Source organism: Ochotona curzoniae, unplaced genomic scaffold (assembly GCF_017591425.1).
Source record: "Ochotona curzoniae isolate NIBS_2020 unplaced genomic scaffold, NIBS_Ocur_1.0 contig_883, whole genome shotgun sequence".
NCBI classification, from domain to species: Eukaryota; Metazoa; Chordata; class Mammalia; order Lagomorpha; family Ochotonidae; genus Ochotona; species Ochotona curzoniae.
Window position 1 is genome coordinate 31,422,908 of NW_024466599.1, and position 15,781 is coordinate 31,438,688.

A 15,781-nucleotide genomic window follows, 5' to 3' on the forward strand; every position below is an offset into this window, starting at 1 on the left:
TTATTCTCCAACCTTAGGTAGATGAGCTCCCAGAAGGGAAGGTGGGAGAGAGATGGTAGGATCCTAGGAGGAGGGTGAGTAGGACTTTAACAAGTCTGTTTTGTTTTGTTTTTCTTTTAAGGTTTATTTATTTTTATTGCAAAGTCAGATATATAGAGAAGATCTTCTGTCTGATATTTTACTTCCCAAGTGACTGCAAAGGCTGGAGCTGCACCTATCCAAAGCCAGGAGCCCAGAGCTCTTCCGGGTCTTTAGCCATTAGGCTATGGCACTGGGCCCACAAATCTGTTTTAAATTTTTTTTTTCTTGGTTTTATTCATTCATCTTTAGCCAGAGAGGCAAGAGATCTCCCATTCACAGACTTCTTCCTTTGAATGTTGCGGTGCTGCCTGCCGGGTGTGCATCGCCAGGAAACGGGCCTCAGAAGCAGAGCCTGGGCTTTCACGCAGCTTCCTGCCATGAGTGTGGGCAGCACAAGGAGCACTGCAGCCACTGCCCCATTGAAGGAACCTCACATGTACCCAAGGGGTGGCCTGCTGCCATTTGTGTTGGAAAATACCTTCTTGTTGCTTTTGTTCTACACACGTCATTGACCGGTACTGTCTGGTGAGACTCACTGCTTTTAGACTGCCTTCCTTCAGTCATTGGATGCTTCTGCTAAATGAAGCCGGTTTGTCTATGGCTTATTGTAGTCTGCTTGGTGTGTTGATTATTGCTTCCCTTCATCATTGCTCCTCTATTCAGATTGTACCTTTGTTGTTCCTACATTGTACCTTTCTGCATGAAGTTGTCATATTTCACATGGATTTGAAGTAGGTGCGTAGTTTCTGCTTTGCATTCTGTAGCTTTCCTAGTGGTCCAGTTTGATGGAGATATCTTAATTTTAAACCTTCATCAAATACAGCATGAGAGGTTTTTGATCATTTGCTTTTATTTTACTACTTGATCTTCTGTTTCCATGCATAAGTTTTGAGTGCTCTTGACTGCTGCAGTGAATTGATTCTTCAGTGCCTTAATATAAAAACATAAATTGCATAAATGATCTGAAAGATCCGTTTACTGCACCCAGTCGGTCTAAAGGTGGCTAATTTTATTTATTTTAAAGATTTATGGGCCCGGCGTGGTGGCGCAAGTGGTTAAAGGTCCTCGCCTTGCACGCCCGGGATCCCATATGGGCGCCGGTTCTAATCCCGGAAGCCCCGCTTCCCTTCCAGCTCCCTGCCTGTGGCCTGGGAAAGCAGTCGAGGACAGCCCAAAAGCTTTGGGAACCTGCACCCGCGTGGGAGACCCGGAAGAGGCTCCTGGCTTCGGATCGGCATAGTATCGGCCCGTTGCGCTCACTTGGGGAGTGAATCATCGGACGGAAGATCTTCCTCTCTGTCTCTCCTCTCTGTATATCCGCCTTTCCAATGAAAAAATAATAAAAATAAATCTTTTAAAAAAAATAAATCTTTTAAAAAAAAGATTTATTTACCTATTTGAGAGGTAGGCATTCAAAGGTCTTCCATCTACTGGTTCATTCTCTGAATGCCTGCTGCAGCTAGGAACCACATTCAGGAGCCACGTGTTGGCTCCAACCATTGGGGCCATCTGGCCACTGGCTTCGCAGGTGCCTTGTCAGGAAGCTGCGTTGCAACTGTAGTAGCTGGGGCTTGAACTTGCACTTTGATTTGGATGCTGGTGTCACAAGCAGCAATGTAAACCTGATGTGACACAATACCCAGCCCACTAGTTTTAAGACTTTTTTCTTTTTAGGAAAATTTATTTTTATTTGAAAGATCCACAGTGAGGAGGAGAGACAGAGATCTTAGTCTGCTGGTTCACTCCCAAAATGGTCACATCAGGCAGAGCTGACTCGATTACAAAACCAGAAACCCGAAGCCTCTTCTGGATCTCCCAGATGGTGCAGCAGCCCAGGGACTAAAGCCATCCTCCTCTGCTTTCCCAGGCCACAGGCAGGGAGCTGAATTGGAAGGGAACAGCTTAAACACTAACCAGTGTCTGTATGTGAGGCTGGTGCCTCAGGTGGAGCATTAGCTTGCTGTGCCACCACATTGGCCTCAAGACATTTTTGCTTTATAAATCGTAACTCCAGTTGGAAGGGTAGCAAAGGTTTGGAAGGATTTGTGATTGCCTAGCCCATTGCTCATACTCTACACTTTTATTCTCTTAGTGTTGTTTTAGTTCATGTTATTCTGCTGTGTGTTTTGTTTGTTTTGCTTCTGTTTAGATGATTTTTATTAAAATACAAGGTGATGGACCCGGCGCAGCAGCCTAGCAGCTAAAGTTCTCACCTTGCACATGCCAGGATCCCATATGGGTGCTGGTTCTAATCCTGGCAGCCCTGCTTCCCATCCAACTCCCTGCTTGTGGCCTGGGAAAGCAGTTGAGGACAGCCCAAAGCCTTGGGCCTTGCACCCCGTGTGGGAGACCTGGAAGAGGCTCCGGGTTTCGGCTTGGCTCAGCTCCAGTCGTTGCAGCTACTTGGGGAGTAGTGAATCGTCGGATGGAAGATCTTCCTCTCTGTATATCTGACTTTCCAATAAAAATAAATTAAATCTTAAAAAATTAAAGTAAAATACAAGATGGCCACCAAATTTAGAAATACAGATGGCTATAGTATGAATTGTTTCTAGAAGTTACATACTACAGAATAGGTTAATGTAGTATCTGTTTTCAGGTTTTATGATCACCTTATAGGGGGAAGTTCATGTAGGTAGGTCTGTTTTGTTCAGATTTATATTGTATGGTCAGATTATGGAGCCAAATGTAAGGCACATTTTGAATATAAAGGAGTAGAAATGTAACTGGTATTACAGGGGTTTAGTATTCAAGATTGCAGTTGATCTGACAAGGTAAAAATTAGTTAATACTTAATTGGTTATCAGCTTGACAAAAAGTGGCAGATGCTGATAATAATTTCAGAAGTATACTTGAAAGATGGCTGGAGAGGTTGACTATCTGCTAATGACATTGCTATTGTTTATAAATGTGTATAAGGTATCTTTGCAGTGGATTTAGATACGTATTTCTAACTTATTGCTACTTTTGGGTGTTGCTGGAAGATGGTTAGCACTATTTCATGATCTGTTTATAAGCACACAGTAAGTGTGAGATGCTTTATGCTTGAAGTGAATTATACTTCTGGAAAAGCTCCAGGAGACTGATGATTGAAGTCCTGACTCGAAAAGTCAGACACTTGGATCTGAATTCCTGTTCCAACACTCCATAGAATTTTAACTTTCAAAAAAGTTGTATTTGTTTCTTTGGGAGACAGAAAACCAACACCCATCTTCCATTCACTGGCTCACTCCCAAAGTGGTCACAGTTGTAGGGGGAGTGCCAAGAATGGAGCCAGGAGCTGCATCCAGGTCTCTCATGTTGGAGACAGGGCCCCAGACTTCCACTGCTTTTGTAGGGACATTAGCAGGGAGTTGAATTGGAAGTGAAGCAGCTGAAACTAGAAACTAGAACCCTTGCCCATATGGGGTGGGGTACTGATATCCTGGGCAGTGTATCAACCATAGTACCCCCAGATGGGTAAATCAAATTATTTTTTTATAAACCTTGTTTTTCTTACTTACAAAGTGAAGGTAATGGTGGTTTATTTCCAGATTATTGGGTTGAGATAATTTAGCTATAAACCTGTTAGTGTAGCACCTGGCCCTTTGTAACCTTTGCTAATTGCTGACCTTGCTTTACTATTAGCACTGCTAGTGTTACATGCTCTATGGTAGATTGCACCACTGCTAAACTAAGGACCAGCTTCTTAATGATTCTGTGATTTAACAGATACTTGTTTTAAGATTTAATACCCTTGAACTGTATCCTGATGTTTTAGCTTAAGGCTCTGGGCGGCTGGACTGTATGGTATCTTGTGGTGTCCTAAGGTCCTTTTGACTTTCAATTCAAAAGTTCTGTTTTACCAGAGTAGAGTAGAAGCTAAATAAAGGCAGTAACTGTGTTAGTTTTGTGCGCTGATTTACCCTTAGCAGTGTACTAAGACTCTATGTACCAGCCACTTAAGTTCAGCAGTAGTAGTATCTTTTTGTGTCAGTTCATTCAGGCTGCTGTAACAGCCTGGATGGTCGTTATACATATAACAGCCTGGACTGGGTGGTGTTTAAGGGTAGAAATTTATCTCTGAAACAGTACTGAAGGCTGAAAGTTTGAGATTCAAGGTGCTGTCAGACCTGTGAGTGTGAGTCTTCTGCCTGGTTTGCAGATGCCCATGTTCTGGTTGTGTCTATGGCAGAAAGCTGGAAAGCTCCCTGCATTTACTTTTATAAGGGTGCTAATCAGATTCAAGGGAGCTGCATGACTTAATTGCCTCCCGAAGGCCCCACCTTCTAATGCCATCTTGGTGAGTTAGAATTTAACTATACAAATTTTGTCTGGGGTGTAAATATTCACTCAGTGGCATTGACCTATTTGCTTCATTTGAATAAACATTTGCTGGGCCATTTAAAAATTAATTGTAGGCGTTGGTGTAGTGGCATAGCAAGCTAATCCTCTGCCAGCAGCACGAGCATCCCTTATGGGTGCCAGTTCAAGTCCTGCTGCTCTGCTTCTGATCCAGCTCCCTGCTTATGACCTGGGTAGGCAATAGAGCGTGGTTCAAGTGCTTGGGTTCTTGCACCCACATGGGAGACCCAGAAGAAGCTCCTGGCTTTGGACCAGCCATTCATTGTGGTGAACCAGCAGATACAAGATTATCATATTTTCTCTCTTTTCTTTCTCTCTCCCTCTCCCCTTCTCCCACTCTCCCTCCCCCTTTCCCTCCCATCTCTCTCTCTTCTGTAACTCTTCCAATAAAAAATAAGTCTTTATAGATATCATGTCACCTTACCTATAAATATTAAGTATGGACTTCCAATAAATGATGTTTTCTTCTTGCCTAACAGTTAATTTTTCTGAATAACCCATCCTTTTTAGATTTTTTACTTTGGGTGAAAAATATATGGCTTCTCTCCAGCCAAACCAAGGGCCATGCTTTATATTTGTTGTTGAGGCTCCGTTTTATAAATTTGCCAGTTTTTAAAAGGCTTTTTATCTTGTAAATTGTCCTAGATTCAGAATTTGTTATTATTTCTTCGATTTCTTGTTTAAAACTTAAACTTTGACTTCTGAAAGTTACTGAATTAGATGTAATGACTGTTAGATCCTATTAAGGATTTTGGTCAGGTCCTCCTGTCCTCACATTGGGAGGCACAAATGCTTAACAGTTGCAGTGTTGGTGAGGCCAAGTTTGATTACTGGATATGGTGGTGATTACTAGCTGCCTTTAAGGAGAAAGGAAAGTGTCTCTTTCCTGAATACCAAGTAACTTTCAGGCCTTTTAAAAAGATTTTATGTTTATTTGAAGGGAAGAGTTAGAGAAGGAAAGGGACAGACATCTTCCATTCTCTAATTCACTTCTCAAATACCTGCAGCAGCCAGAGCTAAGCCGGTCTGAGGCCAGGAGCCTGGGATCTTTCTTGGGTGCAGGGCCCAAGCACTTAAGCCATTCTCTACTACTTTCCCAGATAATAATCAGGGAGTTGGATTGGAAGAGGAACAGTTAGGACTTGAACTGACATTTATATAGGATGCTGTTGCCACCAACAGAAGCTTAGCCTGTGCCATAGTGCCAGCTTCCAGAGGCATGTTTTGTTACTGTGCAGATTTATTTCCTCTTCAATCTTTTACCTAATAGATTTATTGATTTTTTTTCCCAAAGATAGACAAAGGTCTTCCAGCTAAAGTGCATTGGTAAAATTTGGCTTCTTAAATGTTTCTAAAATGAAGTTTTACTGGAGATAGTCAAGTTCATTTGTTTATATATTGTTTATGATTGTTTTCTGGCAACAGAGTGCCTGGGTTTGATGCCTCACTGTGGCTCTTGACTCCAGTTTGCTGCTGGTGCAGACCCTGGGAATCGGCATTTGCTGCCCCAAGTATTTTGGTTCCTGCCACCGATGTAGGAGACCCAGGTTAGGTTCTCAGCTACTACCTAGATATTTCCAAAGTTTCCCCAAGGTAGTTGTATTAATGTATACTACTAGCAAGTGGCATAGAACTGTTCTGTTCCTGTCAGTGCTATGCTATATACATTCAGGGCAATTTAAAATCTTTCGGTACACTCATTAAAAATACAAGTAAAGTGAATTTTAATAATGTGTTTTGTTGGGGTGGCATTTCACTGGTGGTTAAATTGCCATTTGGGATGCCAGCAGCCCATATCTAAGTGTCTGGCTTGAGTCTCAGTTACTCAGCTTTTTTTTTTTTTTTTTAACAGTTTACTTATTTATTGGAAAAGCAAAGTTACACACACATCTCTTATCATTGGTCACTCCCCAACCGCACAGGTGGTTGCAACAAGTCAGAAGCTGGGAGCTTCTTCTGGGTCTCCCACATGGGTACAGAATCCCAAGCACTTGAGCCGTCTTCTGCTGCTGCCCCTGGACATACTAGCAGGGAGCCGAATCAGAAGTAGGGCAGCAGGTACATGAGCCAATGTCCATAAGGGATACCGATGCCTCAGGCAGAGACTTAGCCTACTTATCACTGTGCTGGCCTCCTTGAGTGTGTGTATTTTTTAAACAAAATCTTACGAATATCGAATAACTCTGCCATTAAGGTGCATTGTTTTTAACATTTAGTTATTTGAATGGCAGAATTATAGGAAGGGAGATCTTCTCCCTACTGGTTCATTCCTAAATGACTGCGATGGCTTAAAAACCACTGCCATGAGTTTTTTGTTTCCTACATAGGTGGCAGGGACCCAGCTGTTTGGGTTGTGTTCTGCTCTCCCAAGAACTGTTTGAGCTGTGTTGCTCTTCCAAGAACATTAGCAGGGAGCTAGATGGAAAGTGGAGCAGTCAGGACACAAACTGTTACCAGTATGGGATGCCATTGTCACAAGAGGCAGCTCAACTCCCTGCACCACAATGCCAGCCCCCCAATATTTCCTTTTCTTAATCAAATTTAAAGTTTTTATAGATTAATGTATGAGTATAAAATTATAATGCCAAGTAAGTGCTTTAATCTGAAGATAATTCTAGAATAATTCCCCAAATATTTGGATTTATGGAAATGCTTAAAAGAGTGCTTGAATCGTGATTTGAAGGTGGGAGTATTGTAATTGCTTTATGTTTAAGGTAAATAATCTTGTGTCTATAGTTCTTTTCCTCCATGCAGTTCTCTTTCTATTCCATTTATGTTGTTTTATCTTTTCTTTTAGCAAAGTGTGAGTATCCTAGAGTGAGAAAGGTTGAAGGAGTTCTGGTTTAAAGCCAAAGATGTTCTGAAAAAGGGCTGTAGGGCTTGACTGACATGGGGCCTTAGAAATATTTTGTGTACATCATCAGGAAACAAAGCAAATGATATAAATTAGTTAGTGCGCCCTCTGACTTGCAGCAGGTGTGTGTAGTTGACTGAGAGTTCTTAATGTGAGTCACCAAAAGTGAAATTGCTGGGAATCAAGGACTGTTTGTACTTAGTGTTATAATAGAGGTTAATCAGTGCTCCAATAGACTGTTATATTCTGCCAACTTAATGTTTCTGGGGTAACTGGAATAACGGAGTAAGATGCTTCTTCATGTATCTTTCAAGACAACGTGAATTTTATTCAATGTTTGCTATGTGGTAAGGTCACAAGTTAAGATTGGAGGGCAAAACAGGTTGTAAGAGGTGTGAATGGTTATCTAGTTGTGATGGAGGTGGAGTGAAGGTTTGTAGATGGCATGAAGGAGGAATGAGGTGGATATGAGTATAATGCTTTTGAGCCATGTGGGCCTCAGCTTAATGTATTCCAGCGAAAGGTTCCTGATAAGTCAATTCAGACTGTGTATTTTATACTTTTACTGAGTCTGGGCAAGTGAGAAGCCATTGCATCTTCTAGGGCAGTTAGGGTATGTTTTAGAGAAATTGAGTTGATGATAATCTCTCACATGGGTGCAGTGCAGGGTTCCCAGGCCTTGGGCCACCCTCATCCTTTTCCAGGCTGCAAGCAGGGAGCTGGATGGGAAGCAGGGCTGTCAGGATTAGAACTGGCACACATGTGGGATCCTAGTGCGTTTAAGGCAAGGACTTTAGCCACTAGGCTGCAGCACCAGGCCCTTTTTCTTATTTGTCATGTGGATGTAAAGACTAAACGAGTAAAGACTAAATGGGTTAATGTTTGTAATTATGGAGGGGGATCAAAAATTTATAATAATGCGGTTACCTTTTAATTCCATTTTTCCATGAACTCTTTGAAATCTCCTTAGATGTTAGAACAGTTCCTCACACAGGGCAAACATGCATTACACCTAAATTTATGTTGCTGTAAGTTACCTAGTGGTTGTTCTGACAGGATGCAGATTTCTTAGTATTTGGCACAGTATGTCACTTTTTAGTAAACACATTTTTCTTTTACTTTCAGAGGCACTACAGTGCAGTTTTTTTCCCCACAATGGTAACTGGTTCTTACCTTTAGTTTGTTCGTTTCATTTCCTGACCTTTAGAGTTGGAGTGCCTGTAGAACTTAGTTCTTACATCTCTCATCCTTAAATTATACTCTTTGCTGAAGGATTTAATTTCCATCTAAATGCTCCCAGTATTCTGTCTTTAGGCTTGATCCCACTCCTGCACATCACCTTATTTCTTACATCTGCATTATCTCCCCTTTTACTTGAGATGTAGCCTCTGAGTGTGTTGAAAACTGACCACCTGATGTATTATCATTCTTCTCTTCTCTCCTTGATTGTCCCAGGCTGAATTGAGTTACTGAGCTGTGTCCAACTGGACCTTACCATTATCTTCAATTACTAAATCGTAGTAGTATAGCAGTGCTTTCAGACTTGTTTTTCTTTGAAATCAGATTTTTTTTTTGTACTATACTTGTTGCAGGAATCTCAGAATATTGTTACATTTGTCACTGTAAGAGTTGTGATGCTTAGATCTGCCATTAGACATTGTAACTGTTGAGAAGACATATATTACTTTGTCAAAATTTTAAAGAGATTTTGATAAGTGTTTTGACATTGGGTTTAGTAGCAATCCTAATTATTGTATGCTCTTTATAAAATTTCTTTTAAATGGAATCAAACATTATGTAGTCTTTGTCTAGTTTCTTTGTGTTATTAATTAGATTAATCCATGTTATTGCCTATGGTTGTATCCTTGTACTTTCAAAATTACATGTATATACTTTTAAAAGGTAGGGATATACTGTAATCTTAGAGAATTTGAAAAGGCACCACAAATAATCAGGAATGGATTCATGTCTGTAGGATACCCGGTCCTGTTTTGAGAACTACTGATTGAAAGCTTACCCAGCCAGGGGGGACATTGGGCTCACTGATGAAGGCATCACTTGAGAGACCTGCAGTTCATTTTGGAGTGCTGAGTTTTAGTTTCACTTTACTTCCTGTTACTGTGCACTCTGGGAGACAGCAAGCGAGGGCTTGGGTTCCTTCCACCTTACGTGGGAGACCTGCTTTGAGTCCTGGCTCCTAGCTTGGCCTGACCTGGTTCCTGTTGCAGGCATCTTTGGAATGAACTACAGGGTGGATGATCTCTCTCTGTTTCTGTCTCAAATCAATAACACTATATAATTTTTAAAATGCATCCCTTTAAAAAAAAGGTTTATTGAATGATAATGTTAATGTAGCCTGAATACACAATATTCACAGTTCAGACCTACAGTGTCTTTGTTAGAACATACTGTACATCTGCAAATGACAATAGGGTTTTTCTTGCCTCATATTTGTGGTGAAAGCAAATACTATCAACAAAGCTATTTCCATTTTACACATCTGTCTTTTCCTTTTTGGAAGGCTTGGATTCAAAATCATACTATTGTGCTGAAATTTGATATTTCTAGTTCTGCTTTTGAACTAGGGCAAGAAATAAATTCTCATCTGCAGTCTCTTGCTTATGAATAAATTTCATAACGTATTTGATTGAATAAAGGTGTTTTCATTATCTCATTTTAATCTAGAGCTTTTGTTTCCTACTTTAGGAGATTTTTTTAAGCTGCCCAGACTCTTAACTACCTTTAGTAGCATCTCCTAGCACTAAAAGGTGTGCATAGGTGAAGCCTAATGATTATATAGTAATAAAACTAGAAGTGTTATTTCAGCAACTATTTAAACTCTTGAACTTTGCATGTCAAGTATTGCTTCAGAACTCGTTCGCTGGTGCTGATAATTATCAATTATTGATTTGGAAGAGGAAAGGACTTTTAGTTGAACTGAAAACATTAAAAATGAGAAGAAAAGGTTAGAACCGAATGTTTTATTTCTGTGAGTTTACTGATGTGAAGGATAATGTTCTTTTTTCACTTCTCATTCAAGTAGTTAGCATCAGTGTTTACAATTTTTTTTTTAAAGATTTATTTTTATTTTTATTGGAAAGGCGGATATACAGAGAGGAGAGACAGAGAGGAAGATCTTGCGTCCGATGATTCACTCCCCCAGTGAGCGCAACGGCCAATGCTATGCCGATCCGAAGCCAGGAGCCTCTTCTGGGTTCTCCCGTGCGGGTGCAGGGTCCCAAAGCTTTGGGCTGTCCTCGACTGCTTTCCCGGGCCACAGGCAGGGAGCTTGAAGGGAAGCGGGGCCGCTGGGATTAGAACCGGCGCCCACATGGGATCCCGGGCGTGCAAGGTGAGGACCTTAACCACTTGCGCCACCGTGCCGGGCCCAGTGTTTACAATTTGATGCTAGTGTTAGTGAATGAATATGTTCTTTATTTGAAAGACAAAATAACAGAGATTGAGATGGAGAAAGAGTGAAAGAGATCATTCCTGCAAAGTGGTTATGATAATCAGGGCTGGGACATGTCCAAGTCAGGAGCCAGAACTCTGGGTTTACCACATGGGTGGCAGGGCCTGGAACATCCAAGCCATTATCTGCTGTCTCCAGGGAGCATTAACAGGAAACTGGAAAGTAAGTAAAGGTAGCAGGAGTCCATCAGGGCATCTGTGAGAGAATAAAGCATCCCAAGTCAAGGTTTAACTCTGTGTCACAATGCCTGCTCTGATTCTTTTTATTAGAACAGATTAGCCACTGGATAGCATCTCTGTACAGATTGATAATGTCTAGGAAAATGGGAATGTATTTTGAGAAAATGTTGCAACTTAGTCTCAAGTCTTACTTCCTGTATCACTTTTGAAGCTTTTCTCCCCTTTGCTTGCTTCTCTTTTTAAAGCACTTTTCTCATTTCTTTTGAAGGTGGTTTTAAAAAACTCTCAGAAATTTTAGTAGACAGATAAATTTAAAAGAGTTGGTCTTTTATTTGTAAGTGTTAGACCAGGCATCTGTTAAAACAGAAGTGACATTTATTTTAGTTAAACAGCTTCTGTTCTACATATGTGTTTACATAGTATGTTCACACTTCATAAATTGAATAGAGCTAGTACCAATAATTGATGGTTAAGTTTTACTGTGTTTATCAAGGAAATAGGTATTAATTACCACTTAATAGTAAAAGGAACAGGCACAGAATTAGGTGTTGAAATGAGATTTTTGTGACACATGAATTTTTACATCAGTGTATGCAACTTTTGAGTAGTATTAGAACATGAATGTTCGTAGCAAAGATCGTGGTGTTCCCCTCACAAAGTTTAGCAGACATTAGCATTTTGCTTCAAACTGCTCTCAAAAGAAAAAAGTGTTACCCACTTTATTCAAATATTGTCTACCACTTTTCTCTATTTCTCAGATGTAACTACCAGCAAATAGGTCTTAATAGTATTTTCCACTTTTGTACTATTCAACCATGTTTTAAAATATTTCTGCTAGTCAAAACTATGTATTGTTTTACATGACTTTACATAATGACATCACATTGTTTTCTTTTCCTGCTAGCTTTGTTTTTATTATGTAGTCATAGTGATGGAAATATAAAATGTGCTTTTTAGCTTTTGTAGGGCATTACATTATGTTTTCTGTCTGCTTCTCCTTTTGCATGTTGGAGAGTCTATCCATGACGTGCAGCATCTTTGACACTGCTCTGGAGATTTCTGGTGCTGTTCTGGTTCCTGATTCTCTGTGTGACCTATTTTTTTTCTTCTGGAAAATTTTAGTGCTTTACCTTTATCACCAATGTTTTGAAGTTTAGTTAATATTTTGTTGTGGTTCTTCTTTCAAGATTGGTCCTCATGTTTAGTTCTGGGAAACTTCTAAATCTTTTCTGAAATTTCCTTTCTTTGCTTTGCTTACAATATGTTTATAATGTAGAATGAACGAAACTGGTTATGTTTATTGTATTATGCTCTTAAATGTTCTCGGATTTTTTTTTTTTTTAAGATTTACTTATTTGAAGACCCAGTGCAATGGCCTGGTGACTGAGTCCTTGCCTTGCATATGCTGGGATCCCATATGGACACCGGTTTGAGTCCTGGCTGCTTCACTTCTGGTCTAGCTCCTTGCTTGTGGCTTGGGTAAAGCAGTGTAGAGGATGCTAGGTGTGGTCTAGGAATCTGATAGTGGGCATATGGTCAAAACTGTCGAGGCCAGGTAGGCCTATATGTGGTGCTTGTTGGGACAGTTCCATCTGATACTCTAGTCAGCAGCCTGTCAGCTGCCAATCCTGTGAGTTTTACAGATGACTCTCTGCAGCCAATATCTGTATGCAGTAATAGTAAAAACCCAAGTGAGTATTGCCTAGTTGAGTCTTTATGATTAATGGGCAAATATTGTACATTGTTATTAACTGAAGCCTATAATTCATCCATATCAGATAAGCTTTAACTCAATTTTCTTTTTCTGTTCTAGGATCCCATTGTATATGTTATAAATGAAATATATCACATTTTCATAATGTTTACATGCTTTAGTACACATGTAAATGGACCACATTATTTTTAGTCATCATGACTTTTAGACCTCCCTTGCCTGTGGCAGCTTCTTAGGTGTTGCCTTGCAGGGTGTGTATGTTTAAATGATTAAGAGTTAAGAGATCTTGAACTTGCTGATTCATTCGCTAAATGGCTGCAATGACAGGACCTACACTGTCCAAACCCAGGAATTTCTTCCACATTTCTCACTTTGGTGCAGGAGCCCAAAGCCCTTTGGTCATTCTCTACTTCTTTCCCAGGCCTTTGTTAGCAGGGAGTTGGATTCTGAGTAGAGCAGCTAGGATTCATTCATACTGCCATCCATATGGAATGCCAGTGCCACAGGAAGCTTAATTTGCTAAACCACATTGCCGGCCCCTTTTCCTTGTTTTTTTTAATTATCTTAGCGATTTTCGTTAAAAACTGATGAGGTATTTTGTAGCATATCCCTTAAAAAAAATAAGTTTGATATATTTGGAAGAATGAGAGAGTGAGTTCCACAGAGATCTTTCTTCTTCTGGTTCATTCTTTCAGATGGTCCCAGTGAAGTCAGGAGCCAAGAATTCCCTTCTAGTATGCCACATGGGTGGCAGGGCTCCAACTTCTTAGGGCATCCTTAACTGCTTTTCCAGGCACATTAGCAAGGAGATGGATCAGAAGCAAAGCAGCTGGGACAGGCACAATGCCTTAGTTCACTAATCCTGCTTGTAAGCTCTGGCACCCCATATGGGTGCTGATTCATGTCCAGGCTTCTCCATTTCCTATACAGCTCCCTGTTTGTGGCCTGGGAAAGCAGTGGAGAATGATCAAAACCTTGGGATCCTGCACCCGCTTGGAAGAGGCTCCTGGCTCCCAGCTTCAGAGCAGCTCAACTCCAGCCTTTGCACCCTTTGGGGGAGTGAACCAGTAGATGGAGGATCATTCTGTCTCCTTTTCTCTGTAAATCTGCCTTTCCAATAAAAATAAATGAATATTAAGAAAAAAAACATAAAGTGTCCAGGACTTGAACACGTGCTGTAACAAGATGTCCATGTCACAGGCCACAGTTTAACCCACTGTGCTACCGTGCCAGCCCTGAGGGGTTCTTTATGCTTTGAATTCTGGTCCAGTGCTGCTTTATTTTGTCACTCAGATTGTCCATTAGAAGAACTGGGTATGTGTAATACATAACATAGACCTAGAGTGATGAAAAGCTCTCAGAAATGAAATCTCTGGGTCAGAGTTTGCATTTATTATATAAGCCATTCTGACACATTTTATAAGTTTACAGGTAGTGATTTTCCATAACCATCCTAACCCTTGCTTAAACCAACCCTACTTGGAATAGCTTACTGGAAGCTTACCTTTTCCTTTTAATTTAAAAATGAAACTTTTAATGTTGAAATAGTTATAGATTTATAAAGTAATTATAGAGGTGGTATGGAGTATTTCTGCATGCTGTAGCTTTTTTCTTGTTTTTAGATTGTTTGAAAAGCTGAGGGACAGAAAGAGACTAGACAGTTCTTCCATGCTAGTTTACTCCTCAAAAAGGTACAGCAGTTAAAACCAGGAGCCAGGAACTCCTGCTGCCTTTCAAGGTACATTAGCAGGGAGCTGCAGCCAGGAGTAGCTGGAATGTGAACCTATGCTCTGATGTCAGGTCTGCAATAACTTAACCCTGATGTCAGGACTTAACCCTTTGTGCCACAGTGCTGGCACATCTGTTTCCTCTAATGCTAGTAAGTTTTAATATTATTGTGGTACATTTATCAAAGCTACAAAGTCTGTGATGCTCGTCTGTTAGCTAAACTTCAAACTTGGTATTTTACTTGTTTTTGTGGTATTTATTCTTATCTGTGCCAGTGTCAAATCTAGAATACTATGTGCTGTTTGACAGCAGTTTAGCCCCCTGAATATTTACATACTATTTGATTTTTTTAAAGAACAGAAACCAATGTCATATTAATCATTTAAATATAGAGTTTCAGAATGAAAGCTCTAGACTATAGAGAATCAAAGCTCTCAGCTTTGGTTTGAATTTTGATTTACCAGTTAAGTTGTGTTGTCTGGATATACTAGCTCTCTTATATCAGCATATTAGTATAGTACCTGACATATGGAGTACATGAAAAGTGAGGCCTTATTGCTATTTATATTGTTTTTAGTCAGAAGTATAACATAACATTCCTGATACCACCTGCTTTTGAGTCGAAACAATTGGGATTAACAAATTTTGCTGTTTATAAATCTTGCCAATGTCCAAGTGCCTCTAGCAAAAGGCATGCCAGGTGCGGTAGAGAGGAGAATTTACAGAATCTGAATGTCCTTTTTATCTAAAGATTTTTGGTTAAAGATCTTTAAAAATTGCTTGCTTGGTGGTTTTTGTGCTTGTTCTCTTTGTTGTTGTTGTTTATTTTCATTTTAGTTTGAAAGAGAAGCAGCAGAAGAATGCTCATGCCAACCAGTACTGGGCCAGGCCAAACTAGGAGCTGGGACCTCCATTAGCTGTCCCATGTGGCCAGCAGGGATCAAGTACTTCAGCCACGTACTGAGCTGCCTCTTAACTGCATTATTAAAAAGTAGAGTAGCCAGGACCCCAACTGGTTTCCCTGATACAGGATGCAGGTCTCAGGATAACAGACTTAATGGCTACATGAAGCACTTGCCCCCTTACTAGTTTTTAAAAGATAGAATTTGAGTTAATGTTTGTGAAACATTTCAAGGCACGCATGCCAGGGTGTTATAGAAGTTTTTGATCATTCCTTCATTCCTCAAATCACATTATGTTGCAACAATTAAATGAGACAATAGGAGATAGGAGGACCATTATTGTCCCCAAAGGGACTTAGTGTTAAACCAAACCTCTGCAGTCCCTGACAAACCAGGCGGGCACCTCAGGAAAGAAATGAGAGCGTAATCTGTGTTCTGCCTTGGGGGACACAGTGGAGGAGCCATCCTCAAATACCCCAAGCCCTTGGGACCCTGCACATGTGTGGA

The 15,781-nt window shown here is 40.4% G+C and overlaps 1 protein-coding gene across 27 annotated transcripts in view; it reads left to right on the forward strand.

Moving 5' to 3' along the window:
- The window catches only part of PPM1B (protein phosphatase, Mg2+/Mn2+ dependent 1B), an 84,280-nt gene that overhangs the window by 7,650 nt on the left and 60,849 nt on the right, over window positions 1-15,781 (forward strand). For 2 of the 27 annotated variants that reach the window (XM_040993189.1, XM_040993172.1), the window contains exon 2: window positions 8,821-8,824. The exons of 23 other annotated variants lie outside the window; for them this stretch is intronic. Coding sequence is in view for 1 of the 4 variants with exons in the window: in XM_040993195.1 (XP_040849129.1) it covers window positions 10,611-10,631 (21 nt within the window). In the remaining 3 variants the exon portion in view is untranslated. Of the gene's footprint in view, window positions 1-7,906; window positions 7,913-8,820; window positions 8,825-10,608; window positions 10,632-15,781 lie in introns of those variants that run through there. 2 more of the 27 variants (XM_040993198.1, XM_040993195.1) reach the window with 2 other exon arrangements.